The following is a 25,005-nucleotide window of genomic DNA, read 5'->3' on the forward strand; positions in this document are numbered from 1 at the left end:
TGACCTGTCCATACATAGCCATTTGTTATTCAGCTGCAGTATCATTCATTGGACCGGACACATGTCTGTGTTGCCCTTCAGATCCACCCTCTGCCCTACTTCTCCCTGCCTCTGTGCCCTGGGAGGCCAACCGATGTGAACTAAATCAAAGGACTTCCCTGCTTTCTGTCTTCCCCATTCAGCCATGAGGAGGACGAGAAGCTGTAGCAGGAGACTGGGGGAGGGGGATGGTGGGACAATGAGGTTGGAAAGTTTGTTTTTAAATTTAATTTAGTTTTATTTTATTACGTTCTGCGGTACATGTGCAGGATGTGCAGATTTGTTACATAGGTAAATGTGTGTCATGGTGGTTTGCTGCATCTGTCAACCCATCACCTAGGTATTAAGCCCAGCATGCATTAACTCTTTTCCCTAGTGCTCTTCCCCCACCACACTCCCCCAAAGGGCCCCAGTGAGTGTTGTTCCCTCCCTGTGTCCATGTGTTCTCATCGTTCAGCTCCCACTTATAAGTAAGAACATACAGTGTTTAGTTTTCTGATCCTGCTTTAGTTTGCTAAAGATAATGGCTTTCAGCTTCATCCACGTCCCTGCAAAGAACATGATCTCCTTCCTTTTTTTGACTGCATAGTATTCCATCGTGTATATGTACTGCATTTTCTTTATCCAGTCTGTCATTGATGGGCATTTGGGTTGATTCCGTGTCTTTGCTATTGTGACTAGTGCTGCAATGAACATATGTGTGCATGTATCTTTATAATAGAATGATTTATACTCCTTTGGATACATACCCAGTAAGGGGATTGCTGAGTCAAATGGTATTTCTCGTTCAAAATCTCTGAGGAATGGCCACAGTGTCTTCTCCAGCTTCTGGGAGTTGCTGTTGGCTTCTCTTACTTAGGCTGCCATTTGCACTAAGCTTCCAAATTCTGACAGCCATTCTCTCCTCTGGCCCTGTGGTTTCCCCTTATAAATGGTCCTGTTATTAAACTCCCTTCAATGTACTTAATGTGCATTTGTTTCCCACAAGGAGCCTCACTGATATACCTCCAATATTTTCCATTTTTTCTCTTTCTTCATTTTCTGTGTTGGTTGCTCAAACTGTAACTATCATAGCACCCCTTCTACCTCTCTACTTTCGTGTTCTGCCTAGATCTGTGGCATGTAACTGGCACCTGATGATAGGTGGAGAAAGAGAGAGATAGAGTGAAAGACGGCTTATCCAGGGGAAAAAAAAAAAAAAAAAAAAAAAGATGAGGAGCCCTTTTTTTTTTTTTTTTTTTTTTTTGAGACGGAGTTTTGCTCCTGTTGCACAGGCTGGAGTGCAATGACACAGTCTCAACTCACTACAACCTCCACCTACTGGATTCAAGTGACTCTCCTGCCTGAGCCTCCCAAGTAACTGGGATTACAGGCGTCCACCACCACACATGGCTAATTTTTTATTTTATTGTATTTTTTTGTATTTTTAGTAGAGACAGGGTTTCACTATGTTGGCCTGGCTGGTGTCGAACATCTGGCCTCGAGTGATCCACCCGCCTTGCCCTCCCAAAGTGCTGGGATTACAAGTGTGAGCCACCACGCCCATCCACATCTTTTTTTTCTTTTTTCTTTTTCAAAGTAAATGAAAATAGTTTCATTAGAGACTTAGAATGTGCTCTGTCTTGGAAAAGTAACACTGCATTTTAGTCACTAAAATGTCACTTTGAGCGTATTTGCGAACTATTAATATGGAGTAACATGAAATCTGTCATTGTAAAATTAAATCAAAGAACACTTCACAAATTTTGTCAGGCTATATGGCAGGCCATGCAAAACAAAGCATTATCATTAGCCAAAAATGGCTTTAGAAAAAATAGTTTCAACTTGTTTTTCATTCAGGGGGTACAAGTGCAGATTTGTTGCATGGGTATATTGTTTGATGCAGAGGTTTGGGGTCCAGCTTTCCCTGTCACTCAAGTAGTGAGCATAGTACCTAATAAGTTGTTTTTATCCCCCGTCTTGAAAATCCTACTTGCTTCATTAGATCCAACAATAATATCACTTCCTTAAAGACTTATTTCCCAGGCAGAGCTAATCTTAGAGCTTATTCTGTGCTCCTAAAAAGCTACGTCTTTTCTGTTACAGTTTTATTATCTTGCTTAGCTGTGTGTCTTCTTTAGATCACGAACTTTTCTAGGTTAAGAATATTGTCTGTGTGTGTCCTGCAATTAAAATAGCTATTAAAATATAGACATTCTGTAAAATATGTGTTAATCAAGAAATTGTAATTATAAAAATGCTCTGGCTACAATCTTACTGACTTAGAATTAATACGATTCTAACGTTTTTTTATTTAACCTTCTCCATTACTCCTACTACTCAACACAATGGCCAAATATGTCAGCCAGGTCATGAATTAATGGTACTGTTTGGGGATCTGTGCCACATGAATGTGTAAAGGGGTCCATTGAAAAAGATGACTTAGAGCCTGACTTTGGTTGCTTTCCTTGGTCATTTTTCTCAGAATGTTTATTCTCCTGCCTGGAGGTTGTTTGGTTGGCCATAAAATGTTCAAAATCAAGATAATGAATAACTATAGCCTGAAATTCTTGTGAAAGATAGCTTTCAGAAGCATATACCAGAGTCACGGTCTCTCCAAACTTTGTGTTGTGGTCATAAGACAGAAAATAGAAATCAAACACTTCTTTGTGACAAATGTGTAAGGGAAAAATCAGAATTTTCATAATTTTATTCCAAGCTCCTTATAAACATACTAAATAACAAAGCCTAGACTTGATGCATTTTGGTATTAATTTTCTTGGCTGCTTTTCATCCCTGAGAAAGGATATGCAAATGAACAACAACAACAACAACAAAAAGAACTAAAATGGAAAGACACTTCCCTTTTTTCAGTCTGATCATCATTGCTTGGATCCAGAGAACGATTAATGTGACATATCCACTCTGCGCCATGTTCCCAGATCTACAAATCCAAAGAGATTCGCTGAAAAAATTAAAACAGGACTGCTCTATTTCAGACTTCTCTTTGGAAAGACTCTGCTCTATTTTGTGTCTTCATTTTAGTATGGATCCGATTGGTTTTATTGCTGTCTCTCCCACTAGGCTGTGAACACATTAAGAACATAATTTTGTTTCCTTCAGTTCAGTACTCCCAATGCCTGGTATTATTATAAAAATCAGCAAATGTTTTGCTCTATTTGCACGATACTCCCAAAGCCAAATTTTGAGTCTTATCTTTCTATTCTAAAGGAAGCTCTTCTAGTAACAGCAAAGCCCCCCAGCTGTTTTATAGGGTTTAGCAAGATGTGAAAATTGTCTTTATCTGGTCAGCCTGGGCCTTGACCAACACTCCAAATTCTGTATTCTCTTTCACTCTCAGAAAGTGAATTTCATTATTTTTACACTAATGGCTTATAAATACTTGCTCGTTTTTTTTTTTTTTTTTTTTTTTTTTTTTTTTTTTTTTTTAATGTATGAAGGGCTTTGCTTGCCTGCTTCTTTATGAGGAAAGAATGTAGGGTATGCTCACACATAACTTCTCAGTGTTTCTAAAACTTAATGTAAACTAATCCATGAAAAGTTAGCTGTGGTTGACTGGGCTGTGGAAAGAAAACACATTAGCTTTCAGGTATCAAGGAATTTGTGAAAAATATAAGTAATCTATTCTGCAGTGCCAAAGATCTTGAACTCATAGGATTTTTAAAATACAGATACTTTTCCAAATATTTCTTCATTTTCTGTTGGTATTTTTGCTGTTGCTAATTGGGTGAGACAAATCTACTGTATTACCAGAACCAATAGAACATATTTTCTTTTCCTCTCAATTATATTTTAAGCAACACAGGTAGATGATAATTTCTCTTTTAATATGTTCTGATTCAAATGTTTCCTCCCACATTTGAAGTGGTCTTCCCAGGTCTCTGCAGCTGAAAGTGGCACTTCGTTGGTATATTTATTATGGCATTTCATGTTTTCTATGATGTATTTCTGTTCATGAATTTTATGCTACATCAGGCTAAGAGCTCCTTGAAGGCAGGAACCTCCCATTTCATTTTTTGTTACCCCACGTGCAATGTGATATCTTGCACAGAGGAGGTGCTCAAGAAATAGTTTTGAATCAATCTGTTTATTTGGCAGATGAAACAACTCATACAAGCATTCAGCTAATCTCAGGTCTATCCACGTCCAGGACTTTTCACAATATTTGACGAACTTTTAATTTCTCCTTCCAAAATGTCTGATGCACATTTTACTCCTCCCATTATTTCTTGGAAAGAATGGCTATCAGCGCATGAAGAGGTGGCTATGAACTGCCAGTATGGGCCAGTAAGAGAGCTTTGCATTTCAGTGCTTTAATTGCCATTGACCTTTATCAGTAGAAAAAATAATTTGTCATTTTCAATCTTCTCTGAAGAAAGATAATTTATGAAAGGGCCCTTTTGTATCTGTTTTACCAAGAAAGCAACTAAGGATCTTCCATTTAGTTCAAAATCTGGCTGGGCATGGTGGTTCACGACTGAGAAGTCCTATAAAGCAACAGTCTCAAACCTAGACAAACACACCCGTAAGTGTATTCCAAGATTTTCCAGGGGCTACACAGACATGGATATTTTATCTGAAATTCTCAAGTTTCAAAGTCACCCTTTCTGAAATTTAATCTGCCCTGAGACTCTAAAGCTTGCTACTCCTGGTTTTTCCAACTTTTCTATTACCACCACATTTCCCTTATTTTAAAAACGTAGGCCGGGCGCAGTGGCTCAGGCCTGTAATCCCAGCACTTTGGGAGGCCAAGGTGAGCGAATCACTTGAGGTCAAGACTTCGAGACCAGCCTGGCCAACATGGTGAAACTCCATCTCTACTAAATATACAAAAATTAGCTGGGCGTGATGGTGCACACCTATGATTCCAGCTACTCAGGAGGCTGAGGCACGAGAATTGCTTGAACCTGGGAGGTGGCAGAGGGTGCAGTGAACCAAGATTGCCCTACTGCACTCCAGCCTGGGCAACAGAATGAGACTCCATCTCCCCCCGACCCCCCCCCCCAAAAAAAACACTTATCTGTTCATCTCTTAGAAGTCTTCAAATTTTTACCTCTATTGAGTTTCCAGTGCACAGTTTGCAGTTTAATTTTATTAATAACGTGAATATATACACAAATATGTACCCACAAGAAAACTGATTGATCCTAGTTTCTTTGGAGAGGTGCGTTTACTTTGGAAAGTTACATGTAATAAGGTATTACTCTGACCTCACTAAGTATAAAATGACTTACAATTCTGCTAGCATGACTATACTTCTCGTATTGACCCTCCATTGGCTTGAAGCACTTTGATTTGTTTTCTGTAGGCAAGTTCAATATCTCTTTCAATGGATTCCATAGACATTTCTATTATAGAATTAAGACATAACTTTTTAGATGTGTTTTATCAAAGTAGGAACCCTTAAAGAGTTACTAACAACCATAACAAATTCACCAGTGCCCAATAAAAGGTTGGTGCCAATCTTCTTGTCTGCAGGCTGTGCAGAAATCTAATTTAATTCAGGAGAAGTGTGGATCATGAATTTAAGAAACTATTTTGTCCTGACTACTGTAATGAGGTAAAGTTCTCACAGAGTTCTTAAAGTTCTACTTAACTAAAATACTCACTAAAGAGTGCTGATGCACACACAAGTAGGGTATTATATTTGTTTTTAAAATTTCCCAAACACATTTCTGTGACTCACACCTGCTAATGTTATAAACTTCTTGTTAATATAAATGTTAAATCAGTTCTCTTCTATGGATTTAAGGAAATAGACAAATGGGGACAATAACAGGACAGTTCATCACTTTTTAAAATTTCCCCTTTCTCTTTAAATCTGTGATCCTCTTGAACATATTTATCTAAATACTTTCCCCACTGAGCTGTGATTTCCTAAAAGACATCTTCCCTGCACCTCGGGAATACCAGCCTCTTAACAGATGTTTTGGTTGAAGTTTGTGGAATGAATGACTGAACTGATAATAATAACAAGAATTTACTCTGTGCCTGCACTTTTCCAAGCACTTTATAGACGTGAACTCAGTTAATCCCCTAGCGACCCTATGAGGTAGGTGCTATTGTTATCTACATGATACAGGTGAAGAACCTGAGACTCAGAGAGGCTTCCTAATATATCGAAAGTCACACTGTGGCCAAATCAGGATTCAAAGCCAGCAATGCAGACAACAGTGCATGCTCTTAGCCGCTATGCTATATGTCGTGGTTAAATGCCAAGACTTCTCAGGCTGTTGAATAAATTTTTTCCATAATCCGGCCTTACCCTTCCTTTCCACCCTTATTTTCCATCCTCTTCTAGCACGCACCGTCCGCTGTAACCATGGTAACAACCTCACTTTTCTCCTGAAGTTGCTTCTGCATACCTGTTTCCCTTCCAGAAATTATCTACCCCATCCCCCAATGACTCATTTGTGTCCTGGCTTCCCAGAGAAGGTGAAGTCTTCTATGATAACTCCTGCTCACATTAATTTCATACTTTCTGAAATGAGATAACTATGGCACATGGAGTCTGATCTGGTCATTTTTGTACTTGATCATTGATGGACTGTCCTTGTCCTCTGAGTGTTCTATTTATCTCAGCAATGCTTTCCAACAGCTTGTAACCATCTTTTAAAACATCATGTAGCACAGTACGGTGCACCTAAAAGATGCTTATTTCATTCATAATTAGGCTTTATTTTTAGAGCAATTTTAAGTTCACAGCAAAAGTAACCAGAAAGTAAAGTTCAAACTGTATGATATTCTGGTAAAGGCAAACCAAGGAAACAGTCAAAAGATCATTGGCGGTCAGTGGTTTGCGGAGACAGAGAAATGAATGGGCAGAGCACAGGGGGTTTTCCGCATAGTGAAACTATTAGGTATGACACTAAAATATTAATAGTACAGCATTTGTTTTACTCCACAAATCCTTGCTAGAACTAGGCATATCCTGAATGTTCAATAAAATTAGAATTTTTCACAATATTGCCCTTTTTGGCTACAGAACTATATTATTTCATAATTCCGTTGGAGCTCAGAGAACATCTTTGGCCCCGTCTCTTTCAGCCTCAGTCATATAAATCAGTGCCATCGTAGCTTACAGTTTGAAGATTCATGGATTTTCTTTCTCCCCTTGACTACATAAATTATCTCCTTTTTAAAATCACTTAATTCATCCTGAACAGGCCATTTGGCTATTTGTTTATTTTTAATTAATTTATTGTTTTAGAGACAGGTTCATGCTCTGTTGCTCAAGCTGGAATGCGGTGGTGCAATCGCGCCTCACTGCAGCCTGGAACTCCTGGGCATAAGCAATCTTCCTGCCTCAGCCTCCCCGGTCAGTGGGACTACAGGCATGCACCACCATGACCGACTAATTTAAAAAAAAAAAATGTTTTTTAATGTAGAGACAGGATCTCACCATGTTGCCCAGGCTGCTCTCAAACTCCTGGCTCCAAGAGAGATCCTCCCACCTCAGCCTCTCAAAGTGCTGGGATTACAGGTGTAAGACACCATGACTGGCCTGCAATTTGGTTTTTAATTTGCAACAGAATTTGTTTGGGTCACGTGCTGCTGCCCTTAACAATTTTATATTTTCAACAGACTATATCCACATCCCCTCATGTTTGAATAAACATTTGTTTATTTAAAAAGGAATATAAAAACAAAAAAAATGAGTAACACAATTGATGCATTTTTTTAAATAAAGACTCTTAAATTAAGAGAAGAAAATGTCAGAATTCTGTTAGACTTAACCTGAATTCTATCATTTAGCATTTTTCTATTTAAAAAAATATACTTGTATGTAGGGCGTGGGGAGCACGTGAATGTTTTTTTTTTTAATTATTATTTCTAAGGCCTCTGATGGCTGCATCCCAGCTGCAATGATCAACACAATAGCGTCCATCTATGCAAAACAAAGATCAGCCAGGTTACCCAAAGGGGGACATTAACGCCTTCTTATTTTATGACTTTAGCAAAGTGAAGAGCTGGCTTATTATATCCAGAAAACTTTATTTTGTAATATTTTTGAACACCAAAACTTAGGGCCTTAAAAAAGAATGACCTGGGTCTAACTTGTGACCTTGACTCTGAGTTGGTACTCATCGTTCCACAGCCAATCAGGAGCCATTCTCCCAGATGGTCCACGACAATGGAACATAAACAGAGCAGTGACCACTCATCCCCACGTGTAGGAAGCGGCCTGGCCTTTCTATGATGTGGACAAGAGATCCGTGGGGTGGAGACACATTCAAAATGTCTTTCCAAAAGGAGATACTCCAACACGCATACAAATACCTTCAGGCATTCCAACAGCATTCCCATTTATAATGAAAGCCAGCTTAAAAAACAAAAAAACAAAAAAAACAAAAAACTGCAGGTCACAAATATCAAGACACTTTCCTGAAGAAAACAAAATGTAAAATTTCAGCAAAGTTGGTTTAATTAGATTACAGACAGAAGATAGAAAAAAAAAGAAACCATTGCATTATTTGTTTGTCTGTTTCCTGGTAGAACCTGAGTGAGGCAAAATAACAGCACTAATGTGTAGAAAGAATTCCACATCTGGAAAACCTTTGCTTCGTCTATGGTAGCTTTTCAGCCTCTTGCTCTGTGTCTATTATTTCCCATGACTTCAGCTTACCTTGCTTTTGTTTTCTTTAGTGAAATTATTTAACCCTTAGGGGTTTTAGGCTTGGTCTGGTTTGGTTGGTTTGGTTTGTATGGGAAAGGGAAATACTACATATTTTTGTGATTTTCTAGAATTTACCTTATTTATATATATTACTGTCTATGTCACTTACACTTTATTTATATTTATTACTGTTCATGTCAGTATACTGTGTATTTACTATATTATATAAGTGACATGGACAGTAATGAGTATAAATATCTGATCAATTATATGGAATTATATTTTAGAAATACTTTAAGTGGATAGTGCTTTGATTTTCGTTTTAATAGCTCTAATATTGGTCTTTCTCTTCCCATTCAAGAGTTTTATTTTGTTCATCGCAAATCACAGAAGTTAATATCATGGAGCAGATAGAAATAAATTTACATATTAGTATCACAGTACTCACTGAAATCATATGTAATTAACAAAAAATGTTTACTATCCAAACATGATCTCACTGAATTCTCTACTATAAGCCTTAAGTAAGTTACATGGCATTGATATTTGAGTTTTCTTTTCCTCTGTCTTTACACCTTCTCTTGGGAGTCTCACCCAACTAAAGATATGTCTGCACATGGCAGGGTGCAGTGGCTCATGCCTGTAATCCCAGTACTTTGGGAGGCTGAGGCAGGCAGATCACTTAAGGCCAGGAGTTCAAGACCAGCCTGGCCCACATGGTGAAAACCTGTCTCTACTAAAAATACAAAAATGAGCCAGGTGTGGTGGCGCATACTTGTAATCGCAGCTACTTGGGAGGCTGAGGCAGGAGAATCCTTGAACCTGGGAGGCAGAGGTTGCAGTGAGCTGAGATCACACCATTGCACTCCAACCTGGGCAGTAAGAATGAAACTCCATCTCAAAGAAAAAAAGATATGTCTGCACAGTTTCCAGCTCTGGCCCAAGCTACACATCTCATTCCAGTTGCCCCCTAGTGCCATCACAGGAATGCTCACATTCTCCACAACCTGCACTTTCCACCTCAGCATTTTTGCTAATATTGTTACCTTTTCCTGAAATTTCCTTTTATATCATCTCCAGATGTCCATATTTACTTTGTCTTTGAAGATTTCCAGGATATCCACTATTCAGCAATCGGCACTTTTTCCCAAAACACTCCAGTACTATATCTGAACTTCTTATAAGGCTGGTATCCTTTCATGCCCTTTATTATTACTGTTAAGACTTTTTTTTCCATATTATATAATAAAAACCATGTGTGACTTATCTTTGCATTTCTTGCACATAAAGGACATTCAATCATTTTTTTCAAAAATTAAAAAATTGAAAGAAACGAAAATGGCATTTTTAATTAAGAAAAACAGCATACCCTTTAATGCGCCGTTTGCTAAAGCGTGCCCCATGATTTTCAGGAATGCTTGTTTAAAAATTCAGATTCCTGGATACCTCCAGGCCTGCTGAACCAAAATCGCTTAGGCTCAATAACCATCAACGTTAACATACTCTCCAGGGAGTGTTCTTCTTGTGAACACTAAGTTTGAAAACCACTGGTTAATATCAGTGGAAATTTCCCATCTATTACTCTTCCTCTACATGCATTTCATTTCCATTGGTACTTCAAAGTCTGTACAGCAAAACAACATCTTAAGGTTTAAGACAGATTATCATAGCACTGAATGACAACCAAAAAGTCAGTCACATTTTGTTAGAAATATAACCAAAACTATTTTGGAATATGTATTATTGCCATCCAATGCACTAGGCTCACAAAACTATTGAAGACACCACCTGTACAGAACTTATAGTCAAGGTAAAAGAAAAGACACAAAAATATGAAGTGTATTGAACAAGCAAAATAATAAAAGATACCCAAAGTGTCATATGGTTGCACATATTTGCACATGCTGCCTACTCATTATCCAGTCTTCCAAGGACAACAACCTTTTAAGGTAATGAAAATAATTCCATATGCACACATGGCAAGGAGAGAAAAAGAGGATGGGGCTGTGCAATGAGAAGCTGGGCGTCACACTACTCACATTCGGTGAGTAGATGTTCATTGGAACAAGGTTCTTATTTTATTTACAACTTTCTCTAGAATTGTACACCCCCTTCTCCTCCCCCAGGGCTAAATTTTGTTCACATCTTGGAATAGCCTAGCAAGTGTTACCAAGCACCCACATAAAAGGAATTTGTGTCTGGTCACAGTGGCTCATGCCTGTAAAACCAACAATTTGGGAAGCCAAGGCAGGAGGATTGCTTGAGGCCAGGAGTTCAAAGCCAGCTTGGGCAACATAGTGAGACCGTGTCTCTACAAAAAAAAAAAGATTTGAGCAATTAGCCAGGCATGGTGACACCTGTCTATAATCCCAGCTACTCAGGAGGCTGACGTAGGAGGATCGCTTGAGGCCATGAGTTTGATACCTGCCTGGGCAAAATAGAGACTCCAACTCTAAAAAAAAAAAAAAAAAAAAAAAAAATTAGCCAGGTGCAAAGGCACATGCCTGTGGTCCTAGCTACTCTGGAGGCTGAGGCAGGAGGATGGCTTGAACTCAGGAGTTGGAGCTATGATCGCACCCCTGCAGGCCAGCCTGGGTGACAGAACGAAACAATGTCTCTACATATTAATAATAAAAGGAATTCTAACTCTATGAGATGGACGGTATTTGGGGGTGAAGGAATTATAGAACACTGTGGAGTGGTAGCCCTGGGAAGCCAGATGTTAGGAGCACTGAATGCCTTAGGAAAAAGGAGCAGGTCACAGGAGTGAAGGTGGTCAGAGAATGAAAGTGAAGAATGGTGACACACACAGCACCTAATTTGCAGTTTTGTAGTTCCTAAAAATGGCCCAAGTAACACTGCAAAAATCACTGCCATATAAAAGGCCATATATAAACTGCCATATAAAAACTGATACAAACTTTAGTTAAGTCCACAACCTTTAGCTTCCCCTAAGTGAAACCTATGATCCCTACGCTGGGTTAATACAAGTCCTTCCAAATGTCAGCCCATACAAGTCTCTTCCCTACCCACTTCTTACTTCTTCTTTCCTCCCCTAGAAAGTTGCAGGCCAGCAACAAAGGGGGAAAGGGACAGGAACTAGTGATGTTGATAGGGGCCGCCTCTCCTGTTTAGTTGTCTCAGAATCTCCTTATTCTAGACCTTGATGGCACATCCTTTGAGGATGCTGATAGCCTGCTGAGCTAGATAAGCAGTAACAGCTAAGTGGTAAGATACTCAAGAGTCTCTGCACATTTAGCTGAGGGGGGAATGAAAGCATTGAAATACTGGAAAGGAAGATCTGAGGCATTTCTAGGCAAGGAAAATAGTGTTGGCAGAATTAAAAGACTGGGAAATGCACGAGGCACAGTGATGCAATTGAGTAGCCCAGCCAGCTGGAGCCTAGAGTTTGTGTTTGGAAGGAGAGAAGATTGGAAAAATGGGATGGGTCCAGACTCCAATAGGCCTCAAAGAGTGATTATAATTTTTACAAAGAATACTAATTCTTATTAATCAGTTGCATCACCCCATCTGCAAAGATCTAGACATCCTTATTCTTAATTCTGTATTAAAGGAAAAAAACCAGTTATTTTTAAATGATATACTGTAATACCAGAAACTCTTTCGATAACAACTACGATCACTATTGATAACAAAATTTTAATAGGTATACATTTCATGGGATTTAGTGGCTAGGTTAGAAGAAAAGTAAAGTATTTTGAGGTAGGCTTTTGGTTTGGGGATATACTTTTAAAAATTGAACTCTGATTTATTTCAATTCAACCATTGCTCATGATAATAAATAACAAGTGACACCATTGTTATAAAAATAACAAATGAATTTTTAAAAAAACTAAGAAAATAGCTGTTTCTAAAGATCTCCAATTTTCCAACTGATTTCAGAGCAAATATTCTCCTAAGAAATGCTATTTCCTAAAAAAAAAAAAAAAAAAAAAAAAAAAAGCTAGATAAAAGGAAACTCTACCTTATAATCATTATATTTTACACTTAATTGGCAAAATTGCCTGTTTTATTTCCTGTCTCCATGTATCCTTTGTTTTTCTTTGAATATTTCACTTTTCAATATTCTTGCATCATTGGCAATCTAGTCTTCATGCCAGATGTGAACCACTCATTGTGCACAAAATTCCAAAGGCAAAAATACCTCTGTTTCCTTTGGAGGTTTGTTTTTCAATTTCCAATTGGAATATTAACGATGCTTACTACTGCTGCTTTTCCATGTATATAACAAATAATGAGAGATGTACAAATACCAACAAGGGTTTAATTCAGAGGCTGATTTTAAAACTTCACAAAACAGGGGCCTTTTCTCTCCATCTAGAGCTACTCTTATATTTTATACTTACACTTCAGAGCAGGGTTTTCCAAACATATTTATGGTGATTTATTTCTTTAACCCATACCATTTTAAAATATAATGAAAATAAAGTATTAGAAAAAAAATTGGAAAAGAAAACATAAAATAGAAGCCAAAGTTTTTTTATCATTAGATTCAACATACATAAAATTAAGAAGGTTCTGAATGTTTACTTTCCATTTCTGTGCTCATCTCTGACCATCTGTCTGGACCCTGACCAGCCATTCATTGAATTGGCCACACCTTGATTAGTTTCAAAGGCCAGAAAGCCCAAGCCAGTAAGAAGTGGCAGGGAAAGTTAGAGTCAGAGTTTCCCAACTCTTTAGTTGAAGACATTAGGAAATCAATGAAGGCATCAGGTTTCTTTGATTCCCACCACATTTCTTAAATTTATTAACAAGAGTCCCCTGACACATATACACACAAAGGAATCTGTACAAAAGAAGCATTTGCTAAAAATCTCCATGGTCTTTCACCATCTGCATTTGTGCTTCAGTCTCTAGGGTGCTCAACCTTCACCTCAGATCCCCTCTTTCCTGTGAAGTTTGCAGACTGTCATCTCCTGTACAGTTTCAACTCATGCAAACACATCGTGAGGTTCCATCTCCCACAATTCTATGTTTCCTTTTATCAAAGGCTTTCTTTTTTTCCTTCTTCTCCTCACTTGTCTTTCTTTAGCATTTTGTACGCCAATCAAAAGAATAAGAGTTTCACTTTTTCATGTGTTTTTTTTCTATTTTTTTCCTATTTCAAAATATTTAAGAAAAGGTTTTTGGCTATCAGAGAGATTGTGAAAATTTACATTCTTTTGCTGCTAATATTAGCAAAATGCCTGTTCACTTTAATAAGTATTTTTTCCGGTTGCATTCTGCGCCTTGAAAAGGAATATATATCCATACAAACAACATATTCTCATATAATAATGCAATACAATAGAAACATCATTATTGAGTTGACATGTTTTTATACTTTTATAATGAATGGATACTAATAATGATTCAATATAAAATAACTCTTTCATGAAACCATTAAAATAAATTTTACTATTGACATTCAAACTACTTTATTATAATGAAATCTAATCCAATTAACACAGCACTGGGTATATCATATTGATATACACACACTCCAAGTCAGTGATTATTTCTTAAACAGCAATTTTTTTTCTCTGGTGATAGAAAAACCACCTCCTCTTCACCTCCCTGTGAAGTTATATATCTAATTTTCAGAGATTGAGGGTTCTGATGGTTTGCTTTGGTTAGAGAATTTTTGTCAATATCAAAGTTTGAACACTAAGCTTCTATTACCCAATTCTATCACTTCTATATGTTCTGTGAAATACTTATTTATAAATCCATTGATTTTTCAATTGGATTGTTTCTATTTTGCTTTTTGATTTACAGAAGTGCTTTATTTGTTATAGATAATAACACTGTATTGCATACTTATGATGCAAATATTTCCCCAATTTATCACTTTGCTTTTCGTCATCACCCCTAAAAATTCTCTCATGTACCAAGTAGTTAATCTCATCCCACATTCACCCCATTCCCAGCCTCTGGCAAGCACTGAGCTGATCTCTGTCACCATAACTTTGCCTTTTGTAGAATTATCTATAAGTGGAAAAAGGCATTTGTACAAACGTATATTTTTATATATCTTTAGTAATTCCTAGGAGTGGAATTCATTGGTAAGGTACATTTAACTTTATAAGAAACTTCCAAGCTGTTTCCGAATTGCTTAAACAATTTTACATTCCCACCAGCAATCTGTAAGAATTCCTGCTGCTCTACATTCTCTCCAACACTTAGTATGGTCAGTCTTTTTAATTTTAGTATGTAATAATATCTCAACTGGCTTTAATTTGCATTTCCCTAATGATTTATGACATTGGGCATCTTTTCATGTACTTATTGGCCATTCATATATCTTCTTTTGTGATGTATCAGTTTAAACCTTTTCCCATTTGTTAAAATGTGGTTGGAAGATGATCCGAAAACTTCTACAAGTCTTACAGTTTTATTCCTACAGTTAGGTCTCTGGTCTATGTTCCATTTAGAGCTCATATTTGTTTCAGGTGTGAGGTAAAGCTCAAGATTCCTTTTTTCCATATGGTTATCCAACTGCCCCAGCACCCCAGTTGTTTATAACCTATTTCAGCTAGATTATCTCCCCTCCATTAGCTAACTTTAGCACCATATAGTATGGATCTATTTCTGGAATCTTTGTTCTGTTCCTTTAGTCTATATTTCTATTGTTAAATCAATACCACCCTGTCTTGATTACTGTAGCTTTTGGAATCAGGTAGTGTAAATCCTCCAACATCACTCCACTTTCAAAATTATTTTGGCTCCTTTAGGTCTTTTGTATTTCCATATAAATTAGAATCAACTTGTCAGTTAAACAAACAGACAAAAAATCTGCTGGAATTTTTATTGGTTTTGTGTTGAATTTATAGTTTGGAAGAATTAACAACCTAGCAATATTGTCTTCAAATGCATAAATGGTAAATCTCTATGTATGTATATCTTCTTCAATTTCTTAGCAATATTTTGTAGTTTTCAGTGTACAAATTTTTGTACAAATATTTTATTAAATGTATCTTTAAGTATTTCATATTTTTAATCATGCATGGTATTTTCTTGTTTAACTATGAAATGTTCATTTCCAGTATATGAAAATACAATTGATTTTGTATATTAATCTTCAATCCTGTGATCTTGCTAAACTCACTTTTTACTTTTAGTTGATCTGACTAGAGATTAAGCAATCGCACTGATCTCTTCAAAGAACCAGCTTTTGTTCTTCTAAACTGTTTGTTGGTTTTTAATTTCAGTGCTTTCTGTTATCCATTTATTTATTTATTTATTTATTTACTTACTTATTTATTTTTGAGATGGAATCTTGCTCTGTCACCCAGGCTGGAGTGCAATGGAACGATCTCAGCTCACTGCAACCTCTGCCTCCCGGGTTCAAGCAATTCTCCTGCCTCAGCCTTCTGAGTAGCTGGGATTACAGGCACCCGCCACCACACCCAGCTAATTTTTGTATTTTTAGTAGAGACGGGGTTTCACCGTGTTGATCAGGCTGGTCTCAAACTCCTGACCTCAGGTGATCTACCTGCCTTGGCCTCCCAAAGTGCTGGGATTACAGGTGTGAGCCACTGCACCGGGCCATTATCTTTATTATTTTTTTCTTTCTTCTGCTATCAGGTCCAAAGTAGTCTTTATTTTAGGACTAATTTAGCCCCGCTGCTGAGGCATGACTCTTCTGGGGATTATACCTAATGCTCCGTATTTCCTGAGGTCTCTTCATACTCACTGGTAGGAACACAAACTAATGCCAGCTTTGTGTGTGCTCCAGGAAGTGACTGTACTTCCACTGGACTGGAAGTGACTCTAGTCCACTGATTTCCAGGGCTTCTTTCCTAGCCTTGGAGAGTTCCTTCTCATGCTGGTGTCTATCCATATTCAGCCAAAGGCTTGGGAAGACCCCTCTGCAGATCTCACTCTTTGTTCTGCTCCGTCTTCTTTGATACTCTGCCCTACAAATTCTAGCTGCCTCCATTCCCCTAAACGCTGATCTCTGTCACCTTAACACTGCTAGGCCATGCTGAGTGGCTTATATCCGTAATCCCAACACTTTGGGAGGCTGAGGCAGGAGAATTGTTTGGGCCCATGAGTTTGAGCCACGCTGGACAATACAGGGAGTTCTGATCTCTACAAAACATTAAAAAATTAGCCAGGCATAGTGGTGTGCACCTGTAGTCCTGGCTACTCAGGAGGCTGCAGTAAGAGGATTGCTTGAGCCCGGAATGCAGAAGTTGCAGTGAGCCGAGATCGCACCACTACACTCCTGCCTGGGCAACAGAGTGAGACCTTGTCCCAAAAAAGAGAAGAAAAGAAAAAGAACTGCCAGGTTATGTTTGGTTTTCCCCTCTCTACTCTGTGGCCCCCAAATTGCCCATATGCAGAGTTGGTATCAGAACAATGGTCAGGCTTATCTATTTTTTTAAGACCTTCTCTCAGAGATTACAGTACTTCACAGTGTATTGTATACTTTCTGAAAAAAAAAAAGTTGTTTTTTTTATTTTTATTTTTCTTTCTTGTGTGTGTGTGTGTGTTTCAGTAGGATCCCTTCATACACAGAAGTCGACCTGCAAATACCTTTTTACGGAAACATTCAAGCTAGTTGATATTGCAATGTTTTGAGTCCTATCACAATATATAACATTTATTAATACTATGGTCAAAAAAGTATAATCAACAAGTTACGTTAACATAGAGAAATATTTGGGTTCCTGTTTGGTCTGATTTTTACATCATCCCTGAATGTATATGCCTGAGTATATCATGTAGCCATTATCTAAAACTGCTTTTCATTTTATTGTTAGTGTAAGTGTGTTATTTGAGATCGTTGCTAATTGTTATAATCCAAAAGTAACAACGTCTGTCATTCTTTATGGACATTTGTGGCAATTACTGTATATGAAGGTAAAATAACATGTGAGTTTTTTGGGTTTTTTTTTCTCGGAAGGAAGTCTTCTAATTTAGAAACAGCAAGGGGTTAATGTTTGTATTTCAATGTCGACAAAAAGATACATGAAACAGTAAGTATTAATTTCAATAACCACAATTTAAAAGCAATTCAAGTAATCATAATATACTTTAAATAAGAGAGAGCAGAGAAATGATAACTCCTGTTCTATGCTGTAATGCTAGGCTTCTTTACTAACACACTGTAATTTTACATGGTGAAAAATGAAAGGATAAAAGAAAGAATAAAAATATGATATGAATACAATAAAATGAAGAACAAAATAAAGGAAATTATTTCCCCCTGAAGTTTTAACTGTATCTAAAATTATTTTACTATTAGATATTCGGTTCTTGCTAAGGTAATATAAGTTATAGACTTTTTTGCATTATTTTTGATGTACCATTATTGTTTATTTTTCTATAGAAATTGCAAATGCTTAACCTTTTGAAATTACAACATAAAAGAAAACCTGAAATCATGACATAGAAAAAAAGTTCTGAAGGCATCTCTACATCCTCTTTCTTTTTTCCAGTATGTTTTATTTCCTGCCTCTCTGTTAAATATTTTCACATTGAAAACTATGGTCAACTACAGAGAGTGGAAAAGAAATGATCAAGAGAGGATTAAATCCAAAGAAACAGCTCCAGAGAAAGATGTTCAAAGCAACTTGAAAATAGCTTAAGGAAAGCATTAAAATGGCCAATTATATATACTAATAGCTAGAATTCTGCTGAGGTATTTTTCTGAAGTGGAATGAGACCATCTAGCCCAGTAGAGTTGTTTAAACTTTTCACTCCACTCTAACAGGAGAGACAAGTCCCTACCCTATGTAATTCTGATATCCTCTTCTCCCACCCTCGAATCTCAACCAGAATAAATGATCTAGTCAATACCCTCATTAGCAAATGAGAAAACAAAATGCTGTCCTAAGATCACAAAGCTGTCTGGCAAGGGGCAGAATTGAAATCAAGTCCTCTTTTCCACAGGCAAGGTGACTTTTCATAGCCCAGGTAGAGATCTTTGCTTCAGAAAGCATAGTTACTGAAATTCAGCAGTCAAAAGGAAATAAGATATTGTTACATGACTCAAGAAGAAAAGGAAGTCCTCTCTTCCCTAACATTCACTTCTTGTTTTATTGCAGCCTTTCCCCTTATAGATATATTCAACACTGTGCCCTCCAACAAGTTGATTTTACTCTGACAGATAGTGTGATTTTGGTATATATCAGAAGTTGTAGAGCAAGTCTCTGAACCTTGATCGCCAGTCCTGTCAGTAAAGCTTTCTCAGCATAGAACCGCAATGTATACATTTATTTATGTATAAATTATATCTATAAATCACGGTACTTATGTGCTTTGTACATTATACAAAATGGAAATATTTAAAGAACACTATGTGTACATACAGATATAGATTCCAAGATTTTCTCCCTGCCTTCCAAGAATAATTTTGTTTGCCCCCAGGTCAGAAATAATCAATTTGAAGAAAATCATCATTGTAGTTTGTTGGTCTATCAAACATCAATATGCACCTAATAGTGCAAGCCACCTTGATTTGAGCCCTTTGGTCAAGAATATTTAATAGAGCTTACACAAAGAAGATTCTCAACCAAATTCAGTGGAATTCTTAGGGTTCCAAATGTAGAAGCAGATTAACAAGTAAAATTTCCAGTTGTCAGAGCAAATGCACTAAAGATGATTATATTATCTAAACATTTCAAAACGAAAGCGGTCCTCCACAACATGTAACCTACCTGCTAGATGCCAGTTATCACAATGAACAGAAACCATTTAGACATCCTTCAGAGTTACAGAGGCTTCATTCTACGAATACTCCTTGTCATGGACTATTGGATACCTACACAGTGGAGAACATCTTCTGTGGAGTTACAGCATTTTAGGCAGATATATTATGCTGGGGTAGGCACTGCCATTCACTAAGCCTGCCATCCTATTTCAGGGGCTGGATCACTCACAGGACTTAACCAATGGGGTTATAATCATTTTCTTTCTATGCCAAAGACCCGGATCCAAACATGGTATTAACTCTGAATAAGCTTTTCATTTCCCATCATTATTCACATTCTTTTGAAAGGATCTTCCAACAGTTTAGGTAGTCCTAAATGTTCTTCTCATTGGTCCAAAGAAGGGTTAAATGAGTTTCATCAGCAACAGTGGCCATAAGACCAAAGTGGATTTATGTTACACAAGCTTGGTAAAGAAGGGTCCCTAACATTAAATCAGAGAAGATGGAACCTAGAAACACTATAAAATTAAAAATTTTGTTTGCAGCAAGATAAAATGTATAAATCAGGCAAAATTAAATTAAATTAGTAATACATTACCAAAGCAGGATGATTTTCTTATATGGAAAATGTTAGGGACTTACTTAAACCAGAATCTCTAGCTTAGGATACAAACTAGAACCTCTGCTCTCCAGGGATCTGGAAGAGTTTACACAGCTTTCCTGGTCAAACAGCATCTCCACCAATGGCTGAAACTAATCCTTTATCACAGAAATAAGAAACTGCAAACCTATCAAAGCATAACGTCGTTATTCTCTCTTTTTTTTTTTTTTTTTTTTTTTTTTGAGACGGAGTCTCACTCTGTCGCCCAGGCCGGAGTGCAGTGGCGCAATCTCAGCTCACTGCAAGCTCCACCTCTGGGTTCACTCCATTCTGCCTCAGCCTCCCGAGTAGCTGGGACTACAGGTCCCACCACGCCCGGCTAATGTTCTGTATTTTTAGTAGAGACGGGGTTTCACTGTGTTAGCCAGGATGGTCTCAATCTCCTGACCTCGTGATCCACCCGCCTCTGCCTCCCAAAGTGCTGGGATTACAGGCGTGAGCCACTGCATATGGCTGATTCTCATTTTTCTTATGATTCCCAGTGGGATCTTGAAAAATCAATGAACTCCTCATATTCCTACTTGTTCTACCTATGAAGCTGAGACAACACTAATTATCACAAACTAGTCTCACCTCTCAGTGTCACAGAAAACTGGGATAGTTTGAAGTTTGTGGAAATACAACTTGAGGAATTATTGTATAAGTGGCAGATTCTAGGCAGCACCTTTTCTGTGTGTAGCATTTCTAGTGGCCTCCAAAGCAAGCAAAATGTAAGAATAATTTAAAATTGGCTGTGTATTAGAATATCTTTACACCATACACATAAAATATAGCTCAGATTCATCCATAAGGGGTTGAAATACCCTCACAGTGAAATTTGGACTTAACGAGTTGTCAGAAATGAGAGACCAAGTTGCCAGCTCTACACTGGCCTATGGTAAAACCTACAATTAAAGTTTGCCTTGCTCAACAATGCTTAACTGAACTTCCCCTCCTGAAATACTCTGCCAATGAAACTTACATTTATGCCATGAGGTTTCCTTTGAAAAAGACAAAACATAAAAACCTCTTAGATAGGTGAGGGCTGTGGGTCATTCTACCTAATGCAACTTGCACTAGGAATAGGCAGGTGTTTCTAACACCGACTGAGATGAGCTTCACTGAAGAACTTTGAGTACTGTCCTAGAGAAAGTGTGTTGCTAAGAGGAGGAGGGTTGTTTTGTAACACTTTGGAGATTAGACCTGAGTGCTCTATTGTTAAACAGTGTGTGTTGAACTAGGCCTTGGTTCTCTTGGCTCATTGCCCTTGAATTTCCATAGTCGGGATCACCTCAAATGCATCTGCAGACTCAGGATTCTGCCACACCCTAGGTCCTGTTGGTTATTTTATTTTGACTAAGATTAAAGAGCATTAGCTCATAGCTTGGTATCGACTGAACCTAGATAACACTAATGGGTCACTATCATCAATGGGTCGTTAATTTAAGACCAACCAAGTTGATTAGGAAGCTAATGAGTTTTTGAGGTAGACAGCTCCGGGCATGAATCCTGGATCTGCCACTTACTATCTAACCTTTTTCACATTTTTTCTAAGCTTCAAGTTTCCTCATCTCTAAAAAACTGATAATAATACCTATACTGGATCTCTGATGACTTGCTAATCTTCCTATACAATACTAAAAGCATTTATCATACGTTATAGGGACTTAATGAATGCTTATTTCCCTTTACTGCTCCCCTTCCTTTCTGTGTTTAGGTATAGAAAAGCTTCCTATCATTATAGTCAGTCACTTTGCATGACTCAAACAACCAGCTGTTGATCATGCTGGGAGCGATTGTGTGTCCCTAACTTTATCATCAATCTAGATTGGAAATTCAGGCAAGGTCAGTGCCTAGGAGGAGTTAGGAATCTCGGCTGTATTTTCCTCTGTGTTCCTATAACATTTTGCGTAACACTTTGAACATGCTTCTATCTTGAAACGTATCACATTATTTTGGAACTATTTTTGGTCAATGTGATATTTCCTCCTTGAAGACAGAGTTGAGGTCTTATTCGTCCTAAAGTTCCGCAGGCCTGAAACAGCATCTGGTGAAGGGCACTACCCATGCCGTGTGTACTTCATGTCATTCCTCTGCAAAACGGGTCCAGATGACACGATTCGATGTGCTTCAAGGTGTTCAGATCTCTTTGCAAGAGAAACACACACAAACTTTGGGGACATTGTTTTAAAATAGAACCAGGTTATGGCAATCATATTCTCTGAAAATCTTTAATAGAGGATTTTCATTTGGAATCGGCCCCTCCAGGCACAGAGGTCTATATACTTCAGCAGTTAGCATGCATTTCCTCCTAATCTATGCCCCGTCCAATGATAAGGCAAAGACGTGGATATCTACCATGAAGTACATTCTCAATGGGGGACATTCATGAGCTTTAACAGTTTGGGAACAACACAGTTTAGGACATATGGGTTATTAATAAGCACTGGTACTAATGTTAGTTGTAATTCATGAGCACAATCTCAGTATTTTCATAATCATCCTTTGTATAATTAACTTGTCAAAGATATACGGTGAAAATAATGCATGTTGTAGAAATTAGAAGACTCAGGAGATCAGTGTGGGTTGAAAATGACTGTGTGTGTAAAAATAATTACAGTAATAATTAGCATTTGCATGGCTTCTTGCAATTTACAAAGTGTTTTTACAACATTATCTCATCTTGCAAAGGTTATGAACTGGCCTTTAGATGCTATCTTATGCCAATATTAAGCTTCCCTGCCAAACCTTGTGCATTATAAGGTAGGATTTGGTAGACAGGAAGAAAAGAGGATTAATAATGCATTTAAAAGGCAAAAACTCTGCCAAATTTATTGGCGTAGAAATAGATTTATTTGGTATTTTAGAAACTAAGGCGCGTATCTTGTAAAAGAAGCAGTTGTCTCATATTTTGATTTCACAATGCTGGGCACTTTTTTTTACATTTTGGAGGGTGAGTTTTTGATGTGCAATTGTAATGAGGAAGTTCACTTACTTGGAACTAGAAGATTCATAAAATCGGGATATTTGAAACTTTTTAAGGGGCAAAACCTAGAGTGACTTGATTAAACCAATGTAAGTAGAAGTACGGTTAGAGAGAAAATGTGAGGAGCTGATCAATATTTTGTTTAAAACTCCAGCGTCCGTTTCTTTATTTTATTTATTTTAGAGGCAGGATCTTGCTCTGTCCCCCAGGCTGGAGTGCAGTGGGGGTGACCATGGGTCACTGCAGCCTGGAACTCCTGGGCTCAAGCGATTTTTCCCTCTCAGCCTCCCAAGTAGCTGGGACTACAGGTGCATGCCACCACACCGGCCTAATTTCTTGTAGGGGTGGGGTCTTGTTTGTTGCCCAAGCTGTTTTCAAGCTCCTGGCCTCAAGTGATCCTCCAGCCTCAGCCTTTCCAGGTGCTGGGATTACAGGCGTGAGCCACAGTGACTGGCCTCTCAGGTCTCCATTTCTTAGAGAGAATCCAGATTGACCTGTAAAATGCTTCTTCCAGCCATATCTTCCTTCCCACAACCACAACTAAAGGTTGAACTTCCTATCTCATCAACCGCCTAATCTAAAACCATGAGTTAATGAGATAAAAAATGAGTTACTAAAATGCAAATGTTCTGGAGAATCAACCTTGAAAGTTAAAGACAAGGCCACCTGCCAGCCCCACCCTCCGACCTCCCCTGCTCGCTTGCCTCCGGCGCTGCGTTTCCCTTTGAAAACGCGAGGTCACCTGGACTGCCCCTGAAGGGGAGACCTGCTGTGTGACCGAGGAGCAGCCCGGCGCGGACCCAGGTGAGTCATTGGGTTACACAGGAAGCGAGACGCCTCCGGGTAGCTGGGCTGCAGCTCGCGCGCCCCGCGAGGGTGTCGCCGGCGCAGGGTAAGCCTTTCCAGATGTGGCCGCCGCGCGCGCTTGGCCGCTGGCCAGGAGGCCGCCTGCAGTCGGCGCTTCCCGGGGCCGCAGTGCCAGCCGCAATGCCGGGCTCCTGAAGGCAGGCGACAGCCTGCGGCCGGGAGGACAGCGCGGGGCGGAGGACGGAGGCATGGTCGCGGCGCCCGAGCTGCGCTGAAGGCATCTGCGAGCGGATGGGGGACCCCAAGGCCCACGTGATGGCGCGCCCCCTGCGAGCCCCTCTCCGGAGGTCCTTTAGCGATCACATCAGGGACTCCACGGCCAGAGCCCTGGATGTCATCTGGAAAAATACCAGAGACAGACGGCTGGCAGGTGAGAGGCGGAAGGGGATTGGAGACCGGGGGTGAGGGGTATTAAAAAGAAAACAATTTACTGCGAAGGCGCAGTGATGAGCTTGGATCATGAATGATCTCATCAGCTGGGTGAAGTTTCATTCTTGTCATGGTAGTGTGTTCGGTCTCCCTCTCTCTAGTATTTAATGTTGACGGAGTGTTGAGATTTTTGTGTGTTTGTTTTGTGTAACGCCGCTCTGGTTACCGGTCTGATTATTTCTAGATAAGGAATTACGAGAGTTGTGGGGTTTTTTAACCTTGAAAAGAGAAGCAAGGTCCTTGTGACTGTCAGGAAATCGGTAGTGATGAACAACTGCCGCAAAAGCCCTGAGCTCCGCGGGGCTGTCTCGGGTCAGCTTTGGAGCTGAAGCTGATCAGGTGTGAGGTGCCCTGGCGTGTGCGCGGGAGAGGGGCCTGGCAGGTCTGTGTGTCAGTGGAGTGATGGGCGCTGCCCAGTGAAAGCCTGTTGGTACTTCCTCTGGCAGCCGGGAGCTGCTCTCAGTTCCAAGAGGGTGTCATGTGTGCCAGAGGCAGGCGTTTGAAATATAATAAAACATAAATACAGTGGTGCAATTCAAATGCTCTAGGGCTCATGTGACAGCCACCAAACGGCAGACTGTGTTTGCAGGGGTCCGGTGAGGAGATAGGGACTTCTGTCTCATTTTGTTGGGATAAAATAGCATCTCACTACGATATGAAAAAACTCTCTGAATCTGGGTAGGGTTTCCCAATAGCGTTTATGGTGCCTTCTTGTTTGCTCTCCAAGTCTGTGTTCCTATGCCATCTACATGGATGGGTCAAAG

General features: G+C 38.9%; 1 protein-coding gene across 9 annotated transcripts in view; it reads left to right on the top strand.

The window, feature by feature from the left end:
- Nucleotides 1–25,005, top strand: part of LOC105491127 (DLC1 Rho GTPase activating protein) — a 520,902-nt gene that overhangs the window by 304,562 nt on the left and 191,335 nt on the right. The window contains exon 1 of one of the 9 annotated variants that reach the window (XM_071068625.1): nt 3,481–24,182. The exons of 7 other annotated variants lie outside the window; for them this stretch is intronic. In XM_071068625.1, coding sequence (XP_070924726.1) covers nt 24,044–24,182 — 139 coding nt within the window. In that variant the 5' untranslated portion in view covers nt 3,481–24,043. Of the gene's footprint in view, nt 1–3,480; nt 24,183–25,005 lie in introns of those variants that run through there. One more of the 9 variants, XM_071068621.1, reaches the window with a different exon arrangement.

This window comes from Macaca nemestrina, chromosome 8 (genome assembly GCF_043159975.1).
Source record: "Macaca nemestrina isolate mMacNem1 chromosome 8, mMacNem.hap1, whole genome shotgun sequence".
Lineage (NCBI taxonomy): Eukaryota > Metazoa > Chordata > Mammalia > Primates > Cercopithecidae > Macaca > Macaca nemestrina.